A 27,527-nucleotide genomic window follows, 5' to 3' on the forward strand; every position below is an offset into this window, starting at 1 on the left:
TGCAATTTATTCTTTTATTACAGATAAATCACAACCAAAAAACTTAACACCACACAAAAATGGCATCATAACCAATTATTTTAAATTTCATCAACATTCATTTGCTATGTACATATTCTTTCCTCTGCAAAAGTGCAATCCAAAACTGTTTTGTTTTTTTCCTTTTGGAAAAAAAGGCTTTTTTGACAAACGTAGCGGGGCTGGCTTTGTAACCTCACAACTTTGTCCTTGAATACCTCGTACAATAAAATCAGAGAGAAATGAACATAAGCTTGCGACATGTCTTCCCATCAACAGAACACACTGACAGAATCACATGTTGCCTCAAACCTTGCTCTCAGAAATCCACCCATTTCATGTGTTAGTTATTAACAGACAAAAGCCACAATCTGACACTGTCTTAGGTACACTTAATGGATTAGCAGGGCCTTGTTTGATTGTTGCCACAGAATCATACTAGATGAAGTCAAGCTCTACACTTTAGGGCTCTACTGGTGCTAAACATCTTAGGACTGCATGTAGATTTTCTGCGCTTTTCCCTCATACCATTTTAAATGTACTTTTACAACTGGGATGGGGGCACCTGTTGCCCAACTCAAATTCCCATTAGTCCCAGTTTTGGCAGTGATCAGAGATCATGGCAGTGATCAGAGACTCCAACAATATCTGATTCCCAATGCCTTTTTTATAGCAATAGTAGGAACAAAATTTGGTTTATATCTGCAAGTGCCAAAAAAAACCCCCAAACCCTCCCATTTTCAACGTGTTAAGAGGTGTGTGATATACGAAGCTTTCTGTCATGTTTCTGGCATAGCTTTATCAATGTGAGTGCCTCGGTAAATAAAAGCATCCTGATATTTTGGGGAGAAACTATATGAACATGGAACTTAGGGGTCTGTTTTCTCACTAAAACAAATAATGGATGAAAAATAAAGACTTCCCAGGTGCAATATAACCCAGGAGTTCCCAGAGAGGCCTTCGCTGCTCCCTTGCCATGAAACTGTCTTACCCCACAAGGCAGCTTGGCCGCAGAGCGTGAGAATCGTAGCAGAAGATTCACAGTAACTCTCAGCTTCTGAAGAAAGGATTGCTTACCAGGTACAGAACCGTGTGCATCTTCCTTGCATGCTTCTTTTGCCAGATTAGTGCTGATTCCTATGTGAGGCTGGCCAGGCCAAAATAGAGCAGGTAAGGAGCCACTGCTTACCTGGCAGGCATTCCTCCCATCAGGATGTGTGAGCAGAGTGCCATGAGGAAGCAGGTGAGAAGTGATGCCATCATGCCTTGCACTCTGGCTGTAACCGGGAGAGCAGTCCAGGCACCTTCTGCAAACCACCAAGTTGGCCATCCCTGCCTGGAAGTATTACATTAAGCAACAGAACAAGACAGCCAGGCCCATATTAACTCAAGGACAATTGCCTTAAAATACAGAATTTCATGGCTATGCTGGTTTCAAAACAAAAATACTCTGATCGTACTAAAATACAGTGGACAATTGTGCATGCTGCTAATATAAAACTGCTTGCATCTTTTATGTGCAACATGTTACTCACATTTGTTGCACATAAAGCCACTGATACTTTTTGCTGGCAAAATTTAATATCCTTTTTCGCACAGGCCTCTTGGTTTAGCGCCTAACCTTTCATCTGATTAACACTGTGTCCTTGCAATTTAATTCCTGCAAATACTGGTTTTTTTAGATGGTGACACACAGTTATGCAGTGGTATCTCAGAAAACACTGAAATTCCATCTTTGAGGGTCTCAAGTGCCACTTTCCAGTGCACCCGGGAAGATGCATTTGAACAGGGTCTGTTACGCTTTCGTCAGTACAATCGAAGTGTCCGTAAGAAAGCCACCGATTTAAAACAACAAGGAGTTAAAAACCTTACCTAGCCTTGGATGGGCTAGACCCATAAATTATGACTCCTCCTTAAAAGGCAAATTAAATCTGGTAGTATGATCTGCTTTACCACTTTCGGCTGGAATATTAAAACTTAGCCTGAATCTCCCTTGTCATGGTCATCTGTAGTTTCAGATACCAACTCCTACCACTCTTGTGCCACCATTACCTTAAACTCTAGGAATCAGCAACTTGAGAGCACAATCTGGCTCCCCATGGAGTGCCACTTGGCAATATAGGTGCGTGGAAGGCCTAGGAGCTATGGCAACAGGGCCTCCTGGCAGTTCCTGTTGAGGAAGCAGGGGAAGTGGAGGCCTGGCACACCCTCTGTGCCCTCCTCTCAATGGCCGTTCTGTGAAGCTACTTACTGAGCACAGCCTTCTGTGTACAAACTGCAGAACAGTGAGGCTGTTTGCAGAGGCGTGGGCTTAAGCATGCATATAAAACATGCACATTAAGTGTGAGCTCAGGGCCTCTGTGAGCCGCACACAGATTTCTTGAGGGCAACCTAATCAAAAATGCAAATTTGGAAGGAGTTTCAGGCCTCAAATAGTGAGGCATACAATGACAGAACTGCCACCATTCTTCCCTTCAGATGCAGAACAGTCAGTCAGTGCCACATGATTTGAAATCCATGCAAAATGCCTAGCTGTATGCAGTATACAAACTGGAAGATAAAATCTGAAAATGCTTATATCCAGTTCAGCTGAAAACAAACAAAAGCTTAATTGCAGCTGACCTGCCTTGATTGCAGTTGTTCTGACCTCTTGATTAACAAAGAAAAATATATATGAAAGTGAGTATTTTGGGAAGTGAGAATTCTAAGTAGCATTATTTTGATCCAAAGACTACATCAGCTGTTCAAGCAGTCAGAGCTGTTGCAAGGACTGGACATTTTAATATTAAGCAGAAGCCTTAGTTTACGAGGCAGCGTACTGTGTGTTATATATTCGCTTTATTAGGTTTTTGCATTCTTTTGAGACTGTGTGACTCATTTTAAATCCATAGCTGCCTTAAGTACAATGGAGGAGTCACATCTTTGCAAACTATATTTTGCCAAGCTACACAGTGTCTATTATGCAGTAGGGAGTTTGGGCTGATTAGATCCACTTACGGTAAATTTCATGGAGCTTAAGTGTGTATTCTCGTGCACTGAGGTTGTGCCAATGACTTAGGATCAACCTTATATTGATGAACTGTGATTTGCTCTTCCCATGTCATTTTCTGCACCTAAAAACAGCTCAGGGGGTAGATCTGATCAGAGCTTCAGTGCACAAGGGGGATGGCTAACCCCACTCCATCCAAATAAAACAACCAGGCAACAATGTAGTGGCCTATGTGTTCCACCGGCTACAAGGACATTTCTGCTAATTTACAGAAAGTAATTTAAGCTACTTCTCTTAGGAATTTTTTTTATGAATAATAGTCCCATAAAGTTTTCAAGCAGATCATCCATTTTCAATATCTGTTCCAAAAAACAAAATACTCCAGACAATCAGAATTTAAAAGATAACATATTCCCTCCTTTAAAAACCAAACATCTTGCACAAAATCATAAGGAGCCTATGATAAGAATTAAAATACAAATATCATGTGAAATTTTTGTTCATAAATCTCACTGGTTTTGATTCTGAATCTACTGGGAATGCAAAAATCATTCAGTTCATTAATTTCACTTTGGATTCCTCAACCCAATGCTAAATTACAGGTTTTACAAGTTAAGTAAAAATGCCATTTCAAAATAGGTATCCAAAAGTAGAAGTCAACTGGTTTAAAATAAGGTAGCATCTACCTTCATATTTTAGCACCACCTAGATCATGGCCAGGGTAACCAAACAAGCAAAAAGAAAGAAAGAAAGAAAGATGGAATTTAATTCCATGCACCCAAGGGGTCTTCAGGGCACTACTACATGACAAAGTGCTGCAGTTTGTTATATGGCACAAAGACCTGTTAAAACAGAAGCCCATTCTGTGATCCAAAGATGCTCTTCGGAACCTTTAGCCTGCCATTCCAAGGCATCTCAGCTGATTCCACAATTCCCATTTACACATGAGCCTACACACAATCTTAGGGCATGCTTACACCAATTCTAGTTATTTTTTAAAATGGGATGTTTGGACAAACCCTGTACCACTGGTGCATACCAGCTTGGCTCGAGAGAAGGGTTATGTTCTTTAAAATGTAGTATTTCATTTAGTTTATCTACCCTACAGGAAAATTCAGGCATCCGAGTGAACCACTTTAAGCAACACAATCCATTTGGTTTGTACCTCATTTCCTACATTTGTGCAGTAAGAGACAAAAGGGTCAAACCAACCGATGCACGGAACCTCTTAATAACAGGTTTTGCACCGAGCTCAATAATCCTTCTGAGAACCGCAAGAATTTTTTTTTAATGCTTTCAAAGAAGCTGAACTAATGCAACTAATTAAGATCTCAGTGTTTGTTTTGGTAGAAGCAACTTCCCTGACTACTAGAATTACAATGTTAGCGGAAACAGTATGATCTGTCAGTGAGAGTAGCTCCGATTATCAAATATATACTCCAGGAAGACACTATGCAAAAATAAGGGGGGTTGTTTTTTTGTTTTAAACAGTGCATTTTCTGACATAGCATTACATTCATTTGTCAACGTTTTAAGTTCACCTCATCAGACAGAACCTCAAAGTATATGAGCTAGCACTACTTATACTATCAAGACAAGATCTTGCTCCCAGGGATGACGGTGGCAAATTCAGCAGGGAACAACTACGTGGGAGTTTCTCTTGCGAAAGAGGCAAACACTGGGATCTCATCCAGCCTGACCACCAACCTCATCCAGACACAGCAAATGCACAGAGTGGATCTAAGGGTAAGATGTGAGGCTTTGTGGTTTAAACCATGGAGAGATTATGCCAACTTGAGACCCTTCAGAATGCCTTTCTCTTCTCAGTGGCCCACACATCATATTGGAATGTGGAGTGTATTTGAGTGCATGGGGCCAGGGCAGAAATAACGACAAAGAGCTCCTTAGCTAGGAGGTCCTATCACCCTGTTCCATAGATAATACTCCATCCATCTGTAAGGACAGTCATAGGATTTTCCATCCACTTCTTTGAGCCATTTATGAAGATCCTCCCCCTTCCCTCCAAATCTACACGTACAACAAGAAAAGAAATCTATTTGGAACCAGTCGCTGGTTTCCGTAACTTCTCTCCATGTCTTGAAGTTACTCTGCCCTAATTAGAAGAGAGTGGTGTTCCCCCCCTCCCTGCTTAGATGAGCGCAGAGAGCGAGAGACAATCTGTTGCCCCATCCCTTGCCTTCAACTGAGATCATGGCAAGAGGACCACGGTTTTGATGACACATATCTACATTAGGAACACATGTACACAATCACACAAAGCTGCTGCACTTTCTTTCAGTTAGAAAAAAAAAAAGCCCCCTCCCCTCCCCCTCACAGAACAGATCTTATAAAAGATATGTAAAATAAAGGAACAATACTCATAAAATAGCTATTACTATGGCAAAGCTTTTGTCAATAAGCCTCCAGAACTTTAAACGACGAAAATGGCTTCACAAAATGGTAGTCCAAGTTTCCGCAGTGTGGGCACTGCTGAACATTGCTGTATTCAGAGAAATACTGCATTCCAATACGTACATCTATAACAGGTTTCCCACAGTGTTTACAGTTCAGTCGAGCCTGGAAGAGGGTGTGAGGAGGCAGGGAGACAAAACAAGAGATGTCTCAAAAATCATTTACTCGCATACAATTCAGCCAGGAACTTGATACAGATTCTCACTTAATTCTTTGCACTCGGGCAGACATGTGTGCCCCAGTAAGTGTGAATAGCATATATGTTTGGAGTCAGGCAGGCATGTGTTTCTTTTAAGACTTAAAACAGAGGGTTGTTGTTTATAACTGTTTTGCCTACTTGTGCAACAGAGAAGTAAAGACATATTTGATTAAAAAACAACAGAGGGTGGTATCAAAAGTTGCCATTGCACTTGTGCAACAGGCTTCCGTTTGCACAACAGAAGTTCCTCCTCCTTTCCTCTCCCCTGCAGCTCCCAGCACACCCTCAAACTCTGCTCCAGGGGGTTGGGGGGACCCTCCGGGGCAGGTTTGGGGAGAGGTGCAGGGATAAGAGAGGGAAAATAAGTTCTGTTGTGCAAGCAGAAATCTGTGCATGCAGTGCTGCATGCAGCCCAGAAACACCGAAAGAGAAACTGTGTCAGGATTTGTTTTGTGGGGTTTTTCCAACAAGCTTTCTACATATGCCTACCTTTCGTACTTGAAAGGCCGTGCATCTATTTTGTTTTCAGGTACATGTGCCGAAATACAAAGAAATAAAGTAAGAATCAGTCCTGAGTAGGGAGGGATTGGAAGTGCCTTTTTATGTATTCTGTCTTAGTCTCTGACCTTCTTGTTACCAAGATAATAAATCTATGGGCCCTTTTCAAGCATTCAGCTGTATAAAAGGAACAAGGCAGGAAGGAGGGACCACTGATGCAACAGACTCTGCCTCTCCCTCATCAGAAGGCTTTCAGGAAACCCCCATGCATAACATATATACAGTGGTCCCTTGCATCTTTTCTAATTATTGCCGCCCTCCCCTCTCCCCCACCCCCAATGCCTTTTATCTAGATAAATTGAATGGAAATCTCAACTGTCTTACTTTACCGATCAGAAATCTGACTCTTCTTCTTTTCTGCCTAGTTAGAGATAAGACAGAAACTGTAATTCTCTATACTAACCTGACAACAGGGAGACGCTGCTAGAATATCATACGTGTACATGGTTCCCAGTTGATGCCAGCTTCCATCCCACCGGGACTTGCACTTTATGCAGATAATTTTGTGAACTCCTTCTAAACAGTCTACACAAACAGCATAGAGGTGCATGAGCCTTCCTGTAAAGAGGAAAACAAAGATTTGGTACTCTGAAAGACATTTTTGGTAAGAAAATGCATTCTGAAAATGTTAGGTATGTTCCTAGATACAATAAACGAAAAAGGGGAAGTTCCAGTTTCCAGACATTTCCAGCTACCGCTCCCCAAGTACTTTGGAACTGCAGTAGCGAAGTATTTCATCCATCTATGGTTAGTTTGGCCATTTTATAGTGGCAGATCTTAGGAAATTTTTGAGAAAGACAGAGAAAGATCCCATGTTCTACTTGTAAGAGACGTACACTGTGTGTGTAGAAATGAGAATGTGGTAGCATCCTGAACTCTAGAATGTATTTATTTATTTATTGCTGTTTTTAATATTGTATTGTGGATTTTATACTTTTGTGATCACCTCCCTGAAGCTCATTTTTGTGCCGTATGTAATATCTTAAAAAATATAATGCAAAACTGCCCTTTTTAACTGTGTATGTTATACAACAGGTATGTTTCACAACTGGTTTACCAAATTTTAGGCCTGTGCTCTGGAAGTACCTTAATAATTTCTGGAAATTGTACCTAAATGCATGTGTCTACTTAGATGTATCTACTGAGGTACTGCAATAATTATATACATATAAAATTACTGAGAAATACCCAGCTTTTGGCACATATAAAGGAACCCCTCCGTGCTCCCATTTGGCATGTTAAAAAACGGGCACATGAAATCTCACACGCTACTTTTCCAAAAATATATGAATAACATGAAATGTTATTCTCACATCCCACTTTTTATTCTAGAATATTAACGACAGCCACTGAAGTTAACAAGGGAAATATAGTATCTTTGGCTATGGAGGGGGAGGGAGAGAGACACCGCTTCAAGAGGTTGAGAATTGTTAAAGTATAGATGGGAGAGAAACTAGGTGGTATAGTAATAAAACTTTGCAAGATTATAAATGGCCTGTAAAGGCAGAGAGAGAAATGATTTTCTGTTTTGAAACAGTGGAGTTCATCCTGTAAAGAAGGCAGGAAGTTAACATAATCAACAGTAACTTGCAGAATAGGTGGAATTCATCATTGTGTACCATGGTGGCTATTAGCATACGAGAAGGTTAAAAGTTTATTGTAGAGTTTTAAAAGTGACCAGTCATGGTAGCCCACAGAGGAATTGATATAGCCAGGCAGGTTTACCTCGGATACCAGCAGCTCTAGACTAGAAACGGGGAATAGACGTGCCTCTGAAGTAGCCTCCAATTCCATGATGGTTGGCCGCTGGCCACTGGCCGTGCTAGCTGGGGCTAACAGGATCCAACCGTAACTGGCAGGCCAGAGATGCCTCAGCCCTACTCTAAACAACAGGGGATGTCTACCCTGAGCATGTCCTCACTCTGAGCTTCCTAAGGCCCTCTGGTTGGACCTGCTGAAGACAGGATGCTTGCCTAAATGTAGCTTTGCCATGATTTAGCATGGCTATTCTGATCTGATTATGCAATATATATGTTGAGAAATTCCATGACTGGCATAATTTGATAGGTCAGTTGCCTTTCTGTCTTGCAAAAATTTCAGCAAGTGAAGAAAATAACAGAACCGATTTGGGAGAAGAGGGAGGGGACATTGCATTGCAAAAGTGGAACGCCTTCTGTGAACAAAATGATTTCCTTGGCTAAAACCCATTGAGTGCATTCAAAGCTTGAAACCTGCATATAAGCCTTTTACACAGTCGACTATTAACTATTCAAAGAGTAGCTCACACTCTGACTGTTAGTAAGCAACAGTCTTAAAACACTGGCCAGAAGGTACCAGTGAAGTAAAAAAACAGAGATTTTTCAAAATATTCTCACAAACTGGGCTTTGTAGGATTGTAGTTCTCAACCTGCCTGTTCCTCTACAGCCAATCCCACCAGCAGCAGCCACTTCCTTGCTATTAATCGGCAATTATTGACTTCACCACTACCACTGTGGATTGTTCAGCAGAGGTTACTCTCTAAAAACAGTAATGCGAATGTTCAGATCTAAACATTTAATATTAGAATATTAATTTCTGATTACTATTTAAATGTTTAAAAAATGCAAGCATTGAAGTTGTCTAAAATTAACTCTGCAGAAAATATGTTTAGCATTTATGCTACACAATTAAATCATATAGATCAACAGCACTAAGAACCAACAAGTGAGCATGGTGTAGCACAGGCTTCCTCAACCTTGGCCTTCCATATATTTTTTTGGCCTACAACTCCCATGATCCCTAGCTAGCAGGACCAGTGGTCAGGGATGATAGGAATTGTAGTCTCAAAACATCTGGAGGGCCAAGATTGAGGAAGTCGGGTGTAGTAGTTAGCATGTATGCCAGACTACGATCAAAGAGACCAGAGTCTGAATTCCCACTCAAGCATCAAATGCATTGCATGACCTTTGACCTTTCTTCACACATCGATCCAAACCACAATTGTACATGGACATGATGCACCCTCCCCTTGCTCTCCTCCTCCCGCATGGCCAGGAAAAGGACTTCTGTGGAGATTAGCTTCCCTTTGAAGGAAGAGCAGCTCCTCTTGTAGTACAAACCAGGAAACCTGACTTACAATGAACTTTAGTAAGTTTTGAAACAAGCCAAGTTCAATCCATGGGTTACGAAGCTGGCTTTTTTAGCTAACCAAACTTTTAAAACTAATTATGTTCATCACCTTGAGCCCCTTGAAGAACAAAATCATGGAAGAGAGATGTAATTTCTTCTAAGCTGCTATTGCTATTGCTACTGCTACTGCTACTGCTACTACTACTACTATTATTATTATTATTAAGCTGCCATGAACATCTGCCAAGTTAGGTTAGTATGAATTAATGAAATAAAAGTCTTACATAGATGTCCTGGTTGGGCAGAACAGAAAATCATATAAGCCCTTAGAGAAAAGTATTCAGGAAACGCAAAAAGTATCCCACTGACCAAAAAGTATGCCATTTCTCCATACCACAAAGTCACTGCTTTAACTCAGTTCCAGGAAATAAAAGAAGAGCTCAGACCACAAGAAATGAATCAATCTGTACATGGGCTGGGTGTGTAAATATAGAGAAGATTCAAATGTGAAAGCAGGAAAGTGGTGCAGTGTCTATACAACTCTACCTAATTCAGAATACCCAGGTTACTCAAACCCTATCTTCCTTCTGGAGGCTGTCAGTGCCCCACCACTCTGGCCACTCCAGATTGGTCCAATTCACAACTATTTTGCAATCCTCTAAACCAGGATTGGAAGCATGCTGCAAGAGTGAACCTTGTGAGCAGATTTCATGACATATGAAGTGCGTGAACTATGGTTAACACACAACTTCAAACTATGATCTGAAGTAGTTTTCAAACTCTGGTTTGAACACTGCCCAATGTAGATACAGGGAACCAGAGTCACAAAGAACTAAAAACCACAACCTCTACCTTCCTCCACTCTATAAACACGTAGTTGGAATATTCTCTAAACTTTCATATATCCATCACGGCATACCACTTCATTCTTCTTCTCCTGTCCCTAACCATGTCATTTTTCACTTCTTTTGCAGGGACATTCCACCCCACCCCCATCAACTCTTCTACCCATATCACTTCATCCCTGGCAGAGATCGACATGTTTGTGAGAGTAAATAAAAGTCTGTAATTGAGGGCTGAGGCCTAACAGTAGGCAGAGAAAGAGCAAAGCAACCCATATTCCTTTCACATATTAGCCCGACTCAGAATTGGAGAATATGGCACATGAAAAGGCCACTGTGACAACACTAGATCCACTTTCTTTCCACCCCTGCAATCCCTGTTGTCCTCAACTGTATGAAGCAGAGGAGCCTCTCATGGAGACAACCCATGTGATGTTGAATCTTGAAACCCCTCTCTGTAACAAGAACTTTCACAAGTAGAAGCAGCTTGCTCACTTCAGACTTGTAACTAGCATGGACTGATGGAGATAGAGATGGATCTAACATCTTCATCCCCGTGTTCCCACTCCTGTGTTAATATTCTTCCATTTCTCTTACACCTGAACAAGTATAGAGCTTCTCTGCAGTTAAGCACAGTTCCATGGTAAGGTATATTTCTGCCAGAAAACGCAGCACAGTAAATGAGATATAAATTGCAAAGTTTTCATTAAGAAATGAAGCAACCCATACCTTGAAGGTGACAGGGAACATCATATTCAATTTCATCATGTCTTGATGGGCTAAGAAACAAGGTTCCATCCACCAAAGGAAACTGTTCAAATACTGGCAATGCCCTGTGGCATAATGCACAGTTGACAACATTTCGGTGACTGGCACTGAGCGCTGCAAGAATGAATTTCCGTAGATCTTCTCCTTGACCAACCTGGGCATCATCTTCCATCCGAACATGGAAAGTGTTCAATTTATGCCGGGGGATGTGAGCAAGAAGTTCCGATAGGTCAAGCCTCCTCAAAAACTGGACAGGGGCATCAAAATGTCCCGACCTGTGTGCTTGTAGCCCAGATGCCCCATAATCGAAGTGGGCATTCCGGAACATGCCGCTATTGGCCATGTTCTTCCTGTGAGGTTCTAGATGAATGGCGTTCTTCAGAAATTCTCCTAAGTATCGTGAAGAGCGAGGCCCACTGAAATGTGTGGGGGCAAGGACAGAGTAGCCGGCGGGAGGGGACTGGCCTGGAGAACCACAGGGAGAACGGACTGGGTAGCTACTGCTAGCAGTGCCTTTCTCTTGAGAGTTCTGCCGATCCATCGAATGCCGCCGCTGGATATCGTGGTTTAAACCTTTCTGCGGTTTGTTGGCAGGTCTGCACTTCTTAACATCTTCCGAGGACTCCGAGGTTGACCTCCCAGTGCTCTTTTCGGACACAGACTTCTTCTTCTTCTCGTCTTGCATCCGTTTTACTTGGTACCAATCGGTGTCTTTCTTTAAGTGGCCTTGTCCACACCGGCAAGAGCAAAAACGAAAGGCGAGATCATATCCCTTCTTGGTCCACATGTTTTGTCTACACTGCTTCTCATTCCAACTCCTTGCTCTCCCGATGCAATTGAACTGGGCCAGAATGCTGCTCTCCCATTCATAAAAACACTGAAGATGCATCCAAGTGCTGTAGGGACAATGTTCATTGTTGCATACCACTTTCTGGTAGTCGTCTTTTTCGAGGTCAACAGGCCGTCCAAAGCTACATATCAGTGGGGTAGCACAAGCAGCTTCTGCAGGACAAAGAACAGATAAATGTATCAATTGTATTGTATTGTATGCAATCAGTATCTGCCATTGTTATTCAAAGGGTTCAAGAGCAAGTTATCCTGAGACAATCCAGGGCTTCTGGTACACAAATGAAGCTGCATGAACACACTGGTACTATTCTACAAACTGAGGAATGTGTAATGGAGGGATCCATATCGTTTCAAGGAAGGGAGATATCAAGCCACTTAACATATTTTTCCGTGTATAAGACAATGCTTTTTGCTTAAAAAAAAAGATGGCAAAAATTGGGTGTCGTCTTAGACACAGATAGTGAATGCAGAGAGGGGGTGTGTGATTAATGGCTGCAGCAAGCAGGCGATCGGCAGCAGCAATTGGGTGAGTGATTGGTGGATGCGGCAAGACCTGTTGGTGATTGGCTTTGGCTGTGGCAACTGGGCAGGCGATTGGCAGTTATGGCAAGGCAGACAAACAATTGATGGCTGCAGCTAGGTGTACGATTGGCAGTGGCTGTGGCAAGCATTCAGCAGTGGGGGGCAGGCGGGTGAGCAATTGGCAGAAGTGACCTCCCCCACCCCCCAAAAAAGCTAAACAACTTAATTTCTTAATTTTGGGTTTTAAAAAACAGGGGTCATCTTACACATGGGGGCGTCTTATACACAGAAAAATATGGTATGTTTTGCTCTCGACAGTGACTAAGTGAAAATTCCTCCAGAAGACACCAGGAATGTCTTGTTTAAGATACCAGGTTCAACAATTATTTATTTTACTTAGGGTGTTTATACAACCCACTCTGTAACAAAATTCTCAAGATGACTCACAACATTAAGTAACATTATCAATTGCAACACCATGTTCATTGAATTAGTAACAAAATAATTTAACAAGTTCTGTGTTGCATTGCTGCCTAAACATAATGCATCCTTTATAAAAGGACCCACAGCTCATTATTTCCAGGTCAGCCTTCATCCTAAATGTTTTTATTTTAGAGCCCAAAATTAATCAGAAACAAGATTAAACTCTGATTGCTATCTTCTCCAAACTGTGCATGTCATAAAGAATTTATTCAATCAAGCCATATGGGTTAAATCCACCTTTTAAAAAACTGTGTCTACGACTAAGCAAAGACAAGCCTAAGAGTGAGAAGATGTTTTCAAGCTCTACAATACTAAAAACAAAACATGCTTGTGCATTCCAATGTCAGAATTTCCCATGGCCTTTAATACACTTGATGAACTTCAACCAGCTGTTCTAATAAAACACAGACTTCCAACAGTAAAAGTCTTTGCAATTTCACTTTCAGAAATTAGACCTCCTGGTGTGAAGAAAATTGTACCTTAGGAAGACTAAGAGGTATGAGGAAATAATTTGAGTTAAATATCTTGCATAAAAACATAAGGTGGCTAGCTCAGGTTCTACTAATTCTTCCAGATCGAGACCATAAAATCCACTAGCACACAAGTAAAAGAAGTGCTCAGAGAGGAAACACCCCTTTTTATACAGTCCTTGAAACTAGTGAACCATTGCAAAGTTGGCAATTAAAGAAATCCAAATCAATTAAATTTGCAAATGGCTCAAACCTAGTTTTGCATAGGTGCCCCAGAAGATATATTCTTTCCTATGCGAGATAAAAAGAGGAAATGCCTCTTCTAAGATTATCCCTACAACTTGCAATTTTAGAAGCATTTGTATACAAAATAGGGGTTTTTTAATTTTTTAAAAAACCAGCATTTCCTGATTAGTTACATACTTTAAGTTAAATTAAATGGCTCAAACTTTCAAGTCATTTAAAGTGATCCATTTGATATAATTAATAAATTAATTTCAGCCCTACTAGGAAGGCACAGCAGATCATATATTATTTAGTAAACTTTTTACAAATGCAATTCTATACATGTTACATTTAGTTCAATGGAACTCCCAGGTTGCGTATGTATACTATTCAATAAAGACTGGTAACACCCACTTTTGCACCATGGGCCTCAGCATACTAACCACGGGCTAATGCGGAACACATCCCCAAAAAGGTTAGCTATCCCTAATGGGCTACTAACATAAGTTTGACCAAACTGCAGGAGGCAGGAGTGCCCGTCGTACTTTGGTCCATGGGATCACGAAGAGTCAGACACGACTAAACAACTAAACAACAGCACAACAAACCCCTAATGGATCAGACTGCCATGTTCTGAACCCTGTAAACTACCCTCATCTCAACTTGAAACAAAAGCAAGTAACTGCATTTGCTCACATTCATTGTTGCCTCTCCTGTTCCTCTTCTCTCAGTTTGTTTTCTATGCATCTGTGACTGAGAGAGATACGTACATGTAATTTGTGATAGAGAGACGGGAGAGATTTGTGGTGTTTATGTTGGATGGAAACAGAGCAAGTTAAAGAAGACAGTAGTACCTCAGGGTAAGAACTTAATTCATTCTGGAGGTCCATTCTTAACTGAAACTGTTCTTAACCTGAGGTACCACTTTAGCTAATAGGGCCTTGCGCCGCTGCTGCACGATTTCTGTTCTCATCCTGAAGCAAAGTTCTTAACCTGAGGTACTATTTCTGGGTTAGTGGAGTCTGTAACCTGAACCACCTGTAACCCGAGGTACCACTGTACATCTATTTAGGACAATATATATACTGGGGAGAGAATATCAAACCGAAGAATACAGCCGGGGGGGAGGAGGAAATAATAATGGGCCACCTATGGAAAACTCAGCTTCATAATGAAAAATGAAAATTTCTCCTCAGATCTGAAAGCTATGCACACATTCATTACGTGTATATTACCCCTAGTGTGTTATGGAGCACAGAACTGGACCATGACACAAAGAAACATGAAAAGGTTAAGAGCAATGAAACATGCCCTGGAATGAGCAATGTTAGGCACATCATTAAAATAAAGAAAAACTAATAATTGGACCCAACAAAGATAAAAAGTTACAGAGCAAGTGGGAAAGACTGCAAAGTTGAAACGGTCACATGCAGGGCATGCGGCAAGAGAAAGTTCAGGTTGCTGGAGCAAAAGCAGTGCTGGTGTGGAAACCCTACAATATTAACAGACCATGGGGACGGAAATATATGTGATAGATGGACTACTAAAACTAACAGCAGGGTTTGTGTGGATGCAGCAAGAGCAAACAACAGAGAGAACTGGAAACAACTTGGAGGTGTATACCCAAATATACAGGTGAGATGCTGTAGAAGATGTTTGATGGAGGGAAGGATATATATGTTTTCTGTGTGCATGTGAAACAAAGGGGTATAGTCTAATGCAGTCAGATGTAGTTGGGCAGAGAGGGAATGTGTTTGAGAGAGAGAGGAAGAGGAGGTTTATGTGCATGGGCAGTGCGTGTGAGAGAGGAAGACATGTACCTGAGGAAATAGAGACATATTTGTGTGGTTGTGTGTATCTGAAATTGCTTGGTGTGAGAGACAGACATATACACAGAGAGATGCATGTGTGACTGCATGTGCAGGCAAGAGTGTGGGGTGTGGCTGCCTCGTACATTTTCCCTGGTGCAGGGAAGGCTGCTTTTGCTATTCGACAACAGCATCATTGTGTGTGCAAAATCAGTATCCTTTCATCTCCACAATCGGGACCAGCAGGACACAGCTGACTTCCCATGGAGTCCCTATGAAGTAGGGCTGGGGGAGCAGTGATTGTACTGTAATCTCACTAATTTATTCCTATGCCACCCCCACCACCCCCCATGGTTTTAATAAAATATTGTCTATAAGGTGTTGAACACTGTTATTTTATTATGTGTATTTTAAAAAAAATTATTTTATTTTTAATCGTTCATAACAAATTCAGTAGAAAAGGGAAGAAAGGGCTCGGAAGAGGGATGGAAGAGGCGTTTTAAATTTTATCAAGATACGAGTAGTCCTAAGGTACAAAATACATGCAACACCAAAATTACATATGCAGATTTTTGTTGAAAAATTGTATTTCAAAAAGAAGCCACATTAGCAACTGGCCACTCCAGAATCTGTTAAAACCATTGAAAACTGCCTAGCATGCAAATAAACATAAGCCATGAACTATGAAATCTGATTAAAACATAAAGCCAAATAAGTTTAAAATGCTTACTAGTGTAGAACTCCAAGCTGCCAGATTCATGTTTAAATCAAAACCTCAGTCACTATGCACTATGAACTAGGAGTTCACCTCCTAGGTAAACAATTTTAGCCTGCCTAGGACCACATTTAAACTGTTCTTCAGTGATATTTTAAAAGGTATTCACTTTAAACCATTTCTCACTCCAGATTCAGCACCAAACCCAAGTACATGTGCTGTTCAGAAAAAATCAACACCGAGGCAAAAAAAAAAAAGGTAAAGGTAAATGATCCCTGGATGGTTAAGTCAAATGTGACTATGGGGTTGCGGCACTCATCTCACTTTGAGGCTGAGGAAACCGGCATTTGTCTGCAGACAGCTTTCCGGGTCATGTGGCCAGCATGACTAAACCGCTTCTAGCACAATGGGACACCATGACGGAAACCAGAGTGCATAGAAACACCGTTTACCTTCCCACCGCAGTGGTACCTATTTATCTACTTGCACTGGTGTGCTTTCGAACTGCTAGATTGGCAGGAGCTGGGACAGAGCAATGGGAGCTCACCCCATCGCAGGGATTTGAACCGCCGACCTTCTGATCGGTAAGCCCAAGAGACTCAGTGGTTTACCTTTACCTCACCAACATCACATTCTAAATTGTGTAGACTACTAGAGGGGTCTATAATCCCCATTTATCATACCTGGTGGCAAAGGGACTATGACATAATTTGCCTGTAAGAAGGGAAACAGATTCAGATAAGTCATGTTTCTTGCATCTATGCATATTATTAACACTCAGTATGAGGATACACTTCTTTCTAGTGTGTGGAATGGTGGGAGACTCTGTTCAAGACTATGTTTTGGACATTAACCACTGGGAACACAATAAGGTCATAGTTTCTTTACACATAGCCCTGACATCTGATCTACTTAAAAAACTGCCAAGTACTGGGGTGGAATGGGGCCAGAAAACTACACAGAGATGTCTTCTTACAAAATTATGAAGAAAGCCTAATATGTATCTGTAGCATCCTGTAAGAAAGGTGAATAGAGATTGATTTTACATGTCAACTATGCAGTAGCAATACAAGAGGCTAGATGATGATGTAAGTCAAGCAATCTTCTTACAAGAGTTATTCCGAAAGGATTTGTAGATAATATGAAGTGATATTCAACAGAAAAAATAGCTTTAGATTGGCATATATGTTGGAAGCAATTTTGTAACATGGAATTCAGAAAACATGCAGCTCTCTGAAGACAAGAAAGCAGTGAGCTCTGGAATTTAACATTACACTATTCTTGTCTTGAACGCCTGCTTCCCAAATCTATCTCAGAACTTCCAAAATAGGTGATCTGAAGATTGAAGTAAATATTCTAAGAATTTTATTTACCACCTTTGTTCATAAAAAACCAAGTCTTACACAAAGCAACACTCCACATACCTGAATGATCAGATATAGCTTGCAAAAAGGTAGCAGTTGCCCATCTAGCGTAAGGGGAGGGAGATTATTAGACAGTATAAAAAGTGTGTGTGTTCGAGTGTGCAGGTAAGAACATTGCTGTTTTCACTTCACTTGGTACCTTTAATGTTAGATATTTTAAACTGTTGTCATCTGCCCTTTGTGGTGTTAGGTTTATACTGTATGACTCAATAAATTAGACTTAGTCGAAACTGCCATCTTCCCAAAGAATGCTGCTGTTCCCAAACCACAGCAGCTGCCTGATCAGATTCTTGCTTATCTCTTACCACCAGCTACTGCTTCTAAAGTAGTTTGTAATCGTTCAAAGATAAGTAATAGAATTGTGCCCAAATGTCTTGCTAAAACTTTAATCAGAATGTTAAAAAAGCACACCACATTTGGGCAGTTTTTTCAGGAATTGTGTCAAAAGGACAGCAGAAATATTAGTTCTGTGATCCATGATTGTGACCTGAATAGGAAGCCTTGCCTCTCTGTAAATGGACTTGATCTACTCTTAGTGCAGTAAGCAGCCAAGTCTGAATGGATGCACAGGATTGTAGCATCATCACATCCAGTGATCTGATTAGGTGGGATCACATGAGGAGAGTGAAAGGGGGGTAGCTACTGAGGCAGCAAAAGGCTGATAAACTGCAAATACCGACCCAGTCATGGAGGCTAAAGGTAAAAACGATAGATTTTCAGGGTCTCCCATATCACTACTTTTGAGATTAGAAATGAGAAACATTCAGCTCAGCTTTTATAACCACAACAGCAATTACATCTTTGTACAACAGCTATGAGGTGAAATATAGTACGTACACGAGCTCTTAAAAGAGACATGGTAAAAGGAGCAGCTAAGTACAGGCCTAATTAGGTAACACATACCGTACATTACAACTTGCAACAGTGGAGCTTTTAGTAACTATAAAGTGACAAGCAAGTTTTTAAATGTTGCATTAGCCAAATCCCCTTCAATCAGATCACTCAAAAAACTCAAAACAGGTTAGTGCTTGTACAGGAGCTCTAAAAGCAATCAAGCTTCTATAGAAAGAAGGATGAATGCAAATGTATTCCATTTACAACAGTAAAAGGAAAACAGTTCTAAATGGGGTATATTCAGGTTAAACCAAGTACTGCTGTCAATGACAAGTATTTGGTTCACCCACGTGCCTCTCTCATTTTTCAGGTAGAAATCAAACCCTCTCTTCTCCAGGCCAGGGGTAGGGAACCTTTTTTGATCCTGAAGGTCAGATTCTATTGTCGCCATCAATCCAAGAGAAGGAGGCCAGTGATGGGTGGGGTCCAAAAGTTGGTTGGACCAAAGTTTGCCACACAGATGAACCATAGGCAGACACCCGCACATCTGCACACACCCTCACACACACCCCATCAGCAAAATCTCCAAATGGGCAATGCAGTTGAGGAGGGTTAATCTATTATTATTATTATTACATTTATATCCAGCCTTTCCTCCAAAGAGCTCAAGATATACACTTTCCCCCTTTACATTTTATCAACAAAAAAAGTCCCACTGCCAAGAATGGAACAGATCCCAATTTCCAGCTTTTGATTTGGACCAAGCACTTCTTAGATGCCCACACAAGCTTTGCTACCAGCGCTGATTTATCTCTGATCTTCAACTCAGATCCACATTAACTTCCTGCTGCCCTCTCCTCTAAGATAGTGACCCAATGATAGCTGTATCTTGAGCAGGAAATGGTTCCAAGTCTTTCCACCTTGCAAACAGGCAAGCATGTGCACTTATACACATGCACCCATAATTAACCCATACTTCTTAGCATCCCAGCCAGAGCATGAACTGCAACAGGGAATTTTGGTGCATCCTTAGCACGTTCCTTACTGCCCATATATTGAGAGAGAAGGATTAAAAGCTGCATGAGCTTCTTCTCTCTAAGTGACAAGGTACAGTGGATGGATTCAACAAGCCGGCATAAACTCAACTCAAACACCACCTCAGCTTGAACCTTCTCGTGTATGAACAAGCAAACCGTGATTTAGAATTGCTCTGTGCTTTCATTTTCTGCTGCTGGCTCACCACTCAACTTTGAAAGTTCATTTCCATCCCCATAGTACAACAGCCTCTGGAGGCAATTCTAGGAAGTACTGTATAATGAATACAACATTTTTTTCAGTCACTTACAGGAACGGAACAAAAGATACTGTTTCATACATCGCAGAAATCAGCCCATGTATGGCTCAATGTCTAAGCAATCACGGCCAACCCTCCATGGCTGCCCAGCTGTTAATCATATGACATCATATGACATCAGGGGGCTCCAATCCCAAGCAAACCAAAGCAGCTTGCATTCAGCACCCAATTTAACAGTACCAAAGGCAAACCACGCTTGCTAAGCAACAATCAAGAGTGAGAGCCCCACACTTGCAGAGGGACAATCAGGACCCTTCACTCCGAATTGAAGCAGCAATAGGCAACCTTTCGTCTGTTGATGGCTGCCTTTCTTCAGGAGTAGTATGTTGTGGACCACATGCTGCGGGCAGGACGAAAGCCAGCAGTGGGTGAACCAGAACCAAAAGTGAATCAGGTCACCCCATCTCTTTCTACTCCTTAAAGCCCAGCAGGCTGCTGAGGAAGCAACCAGGAGATCTGATCTGAGTGCTTGTAGAAGACTTTTGAAATTGGGTCAAAGGCTGCATGTTTTCCACCCTTGCTCAAAAGCAGAGAAACAGTAACAATAATTAAGTCAGAGAACTGTAAGATAGCACTGAATGGCATTTCAGGACAACCTTGAATGCAGCCTATATAAGGCAAACCTTGCAGGTCTGGGGTTGTTTTGTTGACTAGCTGAACAAACAAACCGTACTTGTCAGGGATTTGTAACATTTTGCAATGCTGATTAATATCAGCTAAAAATGGCAGCTTCTGTACAACTATGAAGAAATAAAGCAAGTCTCTGCTAGCATTCATTCCAAATTGGTCTAAGACATTGGTCCAACACACTGGTAGAGCCCTCTCATGTGCCTATACCACCCCTGAAAAACATCAAAACCTCCATTCATGTGGAAATCAAGGTGGCATGCTACCTTTATACATACAGAAGCTTATAAAGTGATGTGGGGTGTTTTCAAACACCCAGTACCTGAATACTGAGCTGGTAGAAAGCCTTGAGAAGACAGTATTACATGCTAAAAGTTGCGTGTTTGAATTAGCTCTCAGCCAGTAGAATAGGTGTAAGAACAAATCGTAATTTCATAACAAAAGGAGTCCAACTACTCTACAATTTCACGTTTCTTTTAGTAGGGGCTACTTAAGGGCTTTTTTTAAAAAGGCAAGGGCTGCAACTGAGTGATGGAGCATCTGCTTTGCAGGCAGAAGGTCCCAGATTCAGTTCTCGGCCTCTCCAGGTAGGGCTTGGAAAGATCCCTGTCCAAAATTCTAGACAGCCACTGCCAGTTAATGAAGAGAACATTGAAGCTTGATGGATCACTGGTCTGACTTAGTATAAGGCAGTTGCGTATATACCTAGGTATGATATATATGGCAGGACATGGGCTATGTGACCCTCTAGATAAGGATTCCTCAACCTTAGCCCTCCAGATGTTTTTGGCCTACAACTCCCATGATCCCTAGCTAGCAGGACCAGTGGTCAGGGATGATGGGAATTGTAGCCTCAACACATCTGGAAGACCAAGGCTGAAGAAGCCTGCTCTAGATATAGTCAGACACCAACTCCCATCAACCCCAGCCAGCATAACCAGTGAGCAAGGGTGATGGAAGTTGTAGTCCAGGAACATCTGGACTTCCTCATCCCTCACATACGGACAATCCATAAAGTCATTATTTTTTAAAAAAGAAATCTACCCAACATGTATATTTTAAAAGGAGATTCAACTCCAGTCGAGAGGGTTTTAGCAAAAGAAGTTGACAACACAATATACTTCTACAGCAGCCATGAACATTTCATGAAGATCTAAAAGCTTAAGACAACAGCGGTGACAGGTTATAGAAAACGGGTTGTGCAGAAGTATGAGATGCTGGTTGCATTTGTATGTAACAATGAACCAGAGGTGACTATCTTTTTTTTGGCTCGAGGGCCACACTGAGGATTGTCAACACTCCAAGTGTGATATGCCAGCCGTGGCCATGGCCAAAGCAGCCCAAACACTCAATCACACTTGTTCATACATATACACACATACACACACAGTCACTCATGTACACACACATGTGCATGCACGTCCTCATGACACACACAAACACTAAGGCAGGCAGGCAGGCAACACTGTTGTTCCTCCCCATTAGTTTAACCTCTCCTCCCAGCTTACTGTTGCATTAGAAAGAAATTTACTCTTTCCTTCTTCTTTTCCCTCTGGTGCAACATCATTGCAAGATATTACAGCTCAGTAAACAGAAAAGAGAGCCAATTTTTGGAGGGGTAGCAGGTCACCGGCCAGATATTATCCATGGGCTTGCCACCCCTGTGAAAAACCAAGAATCTTGGCTTTTACTGGACTTGAGTTGCAGGCTAATGCATGCAGCACAATTGCTCCCACTTCCCTTCTTTTGAATGAGTGGGTAAACAAACCAGGAAGGGTATAATTTAGTGTTACATCCAAACCTGGGATCCAAGTTTGTTTCTCCCTAACAAGCTGGGGTGGGGGGGGACCAGCCTTGCACCAAGGTTTGTTGTTGGCTTACAAATCTTGGGTTGTTAATGGAAAACAAACGATGATTCTTTTTCCTGAAAGAGCAAAGTGGGAGCATAGACTGCATATTAAGTATGGTTTATTAAGCCAAGGTTCTTGATTTATCATTATGTACAAACATGTACCTTCCCTTTTATAACTTAACAAGTTAATGGCTCATAAAACAGGGACTGAAGCTCATTGCAAACCTATTCTAAACAGCAATCTTTTGTTAAGTGTAATACAGTACAGTACACATTACAATTAAGCCTGCTGTAGTGTATAGTAACTTTGGCTCGGTTTGTTGCTGAGAAGACTACTAAGGCAAATGCAGGGCTAGTTCACACAGTATGCTCACCACTTGATGGTGGTAAACAATCGTTATAATGTGCACATGTGAACGACCCATCAGTGATCACACACAACAGGTAGAACTTTCTTATTATCCAAGACACCATGATTTCTCTTTTAAATAGCATCAGTGAACACATTCATTTGTGAGTTACCAAGTGTTCTGTACTCCACTGATATGCATGTCTGGATTCCCCCATAGTCTCATTAGCAGATCTGAATACCCACAAGTGCTTTAACACTACAAAAAATATTCAAGGTGAGTGAGCATGATGTAGCGAGGAATACAATGCCAGGCAGAGGTTAACAGTTTCTTTGACCTCAGGACTCAGCTTAAAATATATCAGGGCCTGAAGGGTTCCAGACAATTTGCATTCACCTGCTTCTAATCTTCCATCAGATACTGCACTGTACACTTAACTCTGAAATTCTTACCTTATTTACTTTTTTATAGGAGTCCAAACCACAATCTATTTTTTAAAACACTGTAACTTTAGGAAATGCTTTCTGATTCATGGTGGGTGTGTGGGTGGGTGTGGGTGTGTTTCTGTTTGCTCTTTCTTGAAACTTTCTGTGCCATTTAAACATTTCAAATTTATCTAAGCCACTACAACAGACAGCAAGCCTTGTAGAATCTGCACACTGGAATTGTCAGGAACCCAGAAGCATACAGCAAGCATCACACCAGTGTTTTGATGACTACCAGGGAGCCTCTGGGCCATGTCCCAATATAATTTTGCTACAAAAACTGTAAGAAAATAAATCAGAAAAGAAATCCTATTAACATGAGAGCTAATACTATTGTAGGATATAGATGCTCCACAACAAACTAAGTACTGTTTGAAAAACAGATGGATTTGTGCACCAAGTAGTGCAATAGATAGGGGGTGGAGGATGGGGGAAAGGACCACAGTATCCCCCTAATTTTTAGAAGCTTCAATAGTGTACAAGTTGCAGAGGGAGCAAATCCCACTCCTGCTCCTCTCATGCTCGCCCACTCACCCACTCTCTCTACACACTCTTTTCGAAACATGCCAGCTTGAGGAAGAGGAGCCAAAGTCTGGGAACATATCCTTATTGAGATGCAAAAATAGCCATCCTTACACACATGCACTATCAAACCTCATCCAAATCTGTCCTATATTTAGCACAAACTATCGGATTGCTATATTTCATCACTAGCAGGCATTGTGCCAAAAGCTACTCCTGGTGACTGCAAATTTTCTGATTTTGTTTTGCTGGAAAGGGCACTAATAATAACTGGAGACAGCAGTTATTGTGCACATCACTGTAGAAGGCAGGAGAAGCAAAGCACAAATTCTTCCTATTTCCTTCAAACTCCTATTCAACACTGGTCCAGCTCAGAGAAGACCCACTGAAATGCAGTTAATTATGTCCATTGATTTCAGTGGCTCTACTCTAAATAAAACCAGCGTTGAATACCAACCCTATTCTTAATGTTTAAAGCATGCAAATAACCATGTCTAGGTGCAGAAGTTTTACATCGCTAATTTCCAAACTTTTATTCATGGGTCCAATAGTTCTGTTTCTATTTACACACACCCTTGGACCAAAGCAATCCAAGCACCCACCACTACCTTTCCAAAGAAGAAAATTCACCTACAAAATAGGCATCTCATTCCACTCAAACCTGAAGGACTCACAATGCAATATTATTATGGGCACAACCATTCCCACCCCCCTCCACCCAGGACCTACAGGGAAGGGTCAGGGAGAAGAGAAAGCAATAGTTCCTGTTCATTACAGATGGTGGTAGGTAAGTATAGAGAGATCAATGGCACAGTGGCAGCTGGGCCACACATCAGTCCTGCTGCATATATAGGAGTTATTTAATCAATCTCTTGTTCCCAGCAATTCAAACCATGGTACAATGAGGTCAGCTGGCCAAAAAGGCTCAGCAACCTGGCCAAAGCTTGAGGATCAACACCAATTGCTCAGAATCAAGGGCATGTTCAAAGTGGTCAGCTAGGTATGCACATTTGATAATCATGGACAGGATCTTTATTTATACAAAAATTTCTACGCTGCCCTATTAATACAAATAATTTCTATTCTGCCCTTCTAATGCTTATTCAGCATTCACTGTCTAACCTAGTTACTCGGCACCTAATATATTTAATAAAAGTAAGGGGAGCGCTGCACGGCATGCAGATGAGTGGGGCCTCAGGTAACAGCTACTGATGGGCAGGGACGCCCAGAATGAGAGAGTCAGGACTAAACGTATGGACACGGGACTATCTACCGACCAGTCTTATAAACAAAAAGCACCCCAGCATTTGCACATTTCTTTCAACAGAACCAAACGATTCCGGCTGTGTTAAAACAAAGGCCAGCTGCCGAAAACTGCAGGCCTCAGAAGCGGGGTGCGCACGTGTGCAGCATGCTAGATGTTAGGCCACTTCCCCGCATCTCCCGACTTCACACACACACACACACACACACACACAGCCTTGCACGAGGATGACTCAAATCCATTCATGGTGACTTCCGACACCTCAGGCCCAGCAGTGTCTCAATATGCCACACCGGGCATGGGAGCCGAAAAGGCTGTCCACCCTACTTTCGGTTCCAAGCGTCAATCGCAAGCTTTTGAAAATAAAGAGGGGCGGAAGGTGGCCGAGATAGGGACCCTTGCAATTAAGGGAGGGAGGCAGGGTCTCCCAGTGCACGCTTCGGAGCCATGTGCATTTGCAAGCGAGGCGAGCGCGGACAGGCAGGCCGCGCACGCACTTGCGGCCGCCCTCGGAGCACGGCCCGCGCTTTCCTTTCGCTCGCCCCCCCCCCCGGTCTTTCTTTCTTTCTTTTTTAAACATCCTCGGACTGCTGCGCCATCGAAGGCCCGGGCAGCTTCGCAACTGCTAGGGCGCCGCCAGTCAGAGTCCGCCCGCCCTGCCCATCCGCAGGAGCAGGAAGGAAGCGAGCGAGATGGTGCGCGCAAGAGGGAGAGCGAGAGAGTGGGAGAAGTTGCGCGGCCGCCCGCGCCGCCCCCCTCTCGGCCTCCCCGGGTGCCTACCGTTCTTGGAGTCTCCCGGCGCCGAGCCCGCGGCGGCCGCCGCTCCTCCCGAGCCTCCGGCGCTGCCCGCGGCCGCCGCCGGCCCGCTGGCTCCCCCCGCCGCCACCACGGCGGCCAGCGCTGCTCCTCCGCCCGCCGCCCCCGCCGCCGCCAGGGCTCCATTTTCCTGCTCGTCCCCGCTGCTATTGGCGCGCTTGTTCTTCTTGCCCTTGCTACTCTTCTGGTTCGGCATCGCCGAGGGAGGAGGAGGAGGAGGAGGAGGAGCGGGTCGCGGCAGCGGGAAGCCAGAGAAGGCGGAGAAGGCGACGGTGGCGGAGGCGGCTGCTGCTACTGCTGCCTCCTCTCTCGCTGTTGCTGCTGCTCGGCTGCTGGGCTCCGCCACCGACCGCGGCTTATTGCAGCTCCATTGTCAGGCGGAGGAGCAAAGGCGCCCTCCCGCGCGCTCTCCACGGCCCCGCCGCATGCACACCCACCCCAGCCGCCGGGCCGCGGGAAGACGCGCGAGCGAGGGAGCGAGCGGGAAAGGCGTGTCTCGCTTGTTTTGATTCTGCTGCTCCCCCCGCCTGCTCCGCGGCGCTCCTTTCCCCGCCCGCCGCTGCCTCCTCTTTCTCCTCCTCCTGCTTTTCTCTCGCCTGCCAGGCCTTGGTGACAGGGGAAAGCAAAGAGCAAGTGAAAGGGGAGGGAGGGAGGACGGAGGAAGGCGCGGCTCAGAGGCCGGGCTTAGCGGCAGCGGGGAGGCGCTTCGGCTTCCCCCCTCCTCTCCAAAGCCCGGAACTGACTTGAGGGTTGTGCTCGCTGCCCGTGGGGAAAGGGGTTCCTCCAGCTGCGCGGCCGGATCCGTCCCTCGTGTCGGGATGCCAAGGTCTCGTGATCACTGTGGAGATATGTTTTGCTTGTGGGCACCCTTCGTGGTGTGGACTTGATGCTCACTCCGGATGCCTCCACCCCGACCCCCAGTTCATATTTTGGGGTAAAAGCAGAACTAGAGCCCTGCGGGATCAGTCCAAAGGCCTATCTAGTCCCGCATCCTCTGCTCTCGCAGGGACCCCCAATCGGGTGGAGATTCTGATTGCTTTGTGAAAATAGGACCAGGAGGCGTCAGTGCAGATTAGCGGAGGGCTTTAGAAGTGCGATCTTAGGTGTGCGAAAGAGGCGTTTCCTTCTCCCTGCACAGGTGAATACCAACAGAATATGTCAGGGATTGCCCCAAGCCCAGCTGGAAGCAACCAAGGCAGAATGTGCCAGCATCTAGGGAGGCACGTGTGTCAATGTCTCCGCTACATGGATGCCTAGACGGTTGTGACATGGGCACACTGAAAGCAGGACAAGTAAGATGTGTGTGATGTGCAGCGAACAGTGGGAATGAACATTGATAAAAGGAAGAGTCCTCCTAACTGATCATTCAAATGCTTTAAAATTAGTAGGATAGAGAGCCTGAAGTTCAAAATGTTGTCTATTCTTCAAAATAAGTGGTTAGAAAGCCCACTACCAAGTCAGTTTCTATTCCAACAATTTTTTATTTTTGAAGCTGTTAGGATTACTTGCCATAATCATAGCATTTCAGAGGCGTTGCTTGTTCCTAGCCCTCTGGGAAATTGTTGTGGGGACTGAGATGGGTTTTCTCAGAAATATGCAATACCTTTTCCTGGATCTTTATCTCAACTTGCTTCCAGTATTTCAACCTTTGGAATATCTGGGCAGATCTCTTGATGTGCTGCGTGTTAAGGCAAGGGTTGAGATGGGTTTCCACTCTTGTAACCCAAACTGTGCATGCCAATCTTACAATCTGATACCAGTCTTGAGTTGTGTTTTGCTTTTTCGTCTTTCAAAAAACCTAGTATGGTAGTCTAGCTGGCATTCAGACTTCAAATGTAGAATCAACATGTGTTCCAGATTTCATTCTGATATCTCAGTGTTCAGTGACTTGTCATGCTACAAAGAGACAAAAAGCCACATGGCCAGTGGTACGGGTAAAGAGAGCTGGTTGTCATCTGCATATGGCTGTCAT

General features: G+C 43.1%; 1 protein-coding gene across 1 annotated transcript; it reads right to left on the reverse strand.

Moving 5' to 3' along the window:
- Positions 1–26,168, reverse strand: HECA (hdc homolog, cell cycle regulator). Its single transcript, XM_083435030.1, has 4 exons — positions 25,520–26,168; positions 10,917–11,957; positions 6,640–6,794; positions 1–5,584 (listed from the first exon to the last, which is right to left on the reverse strand). The coding sequence occupies exons 1-4, from the start codon at positions 25,749–25,751 to the stop codon at positions 5,420–5,422; spliced, it is 1,593 nt and encodes a 530-aa protein (XP_083291156.1). The 5' UTR covers positions 25,752–26,168; the 3' UTR covers positions 1–5,419.
- Between the last annotated feature and the right edge of the window lie 1,359 nt (positions 26,169–27,527).

This window comes from Podarcis tiliguerta (assembly GCF_965153285.1).
Source record: "Podarcis tiliguerta genome assembly, chromosome: 3".
NCBI classification, from domain to species: domain Eukaryota; kingdom Metazoa; phylum Chordata; class Lepidosauria; order Squamata; family Lacertidae; genus Podarcis; species Podarcis tiliguerta.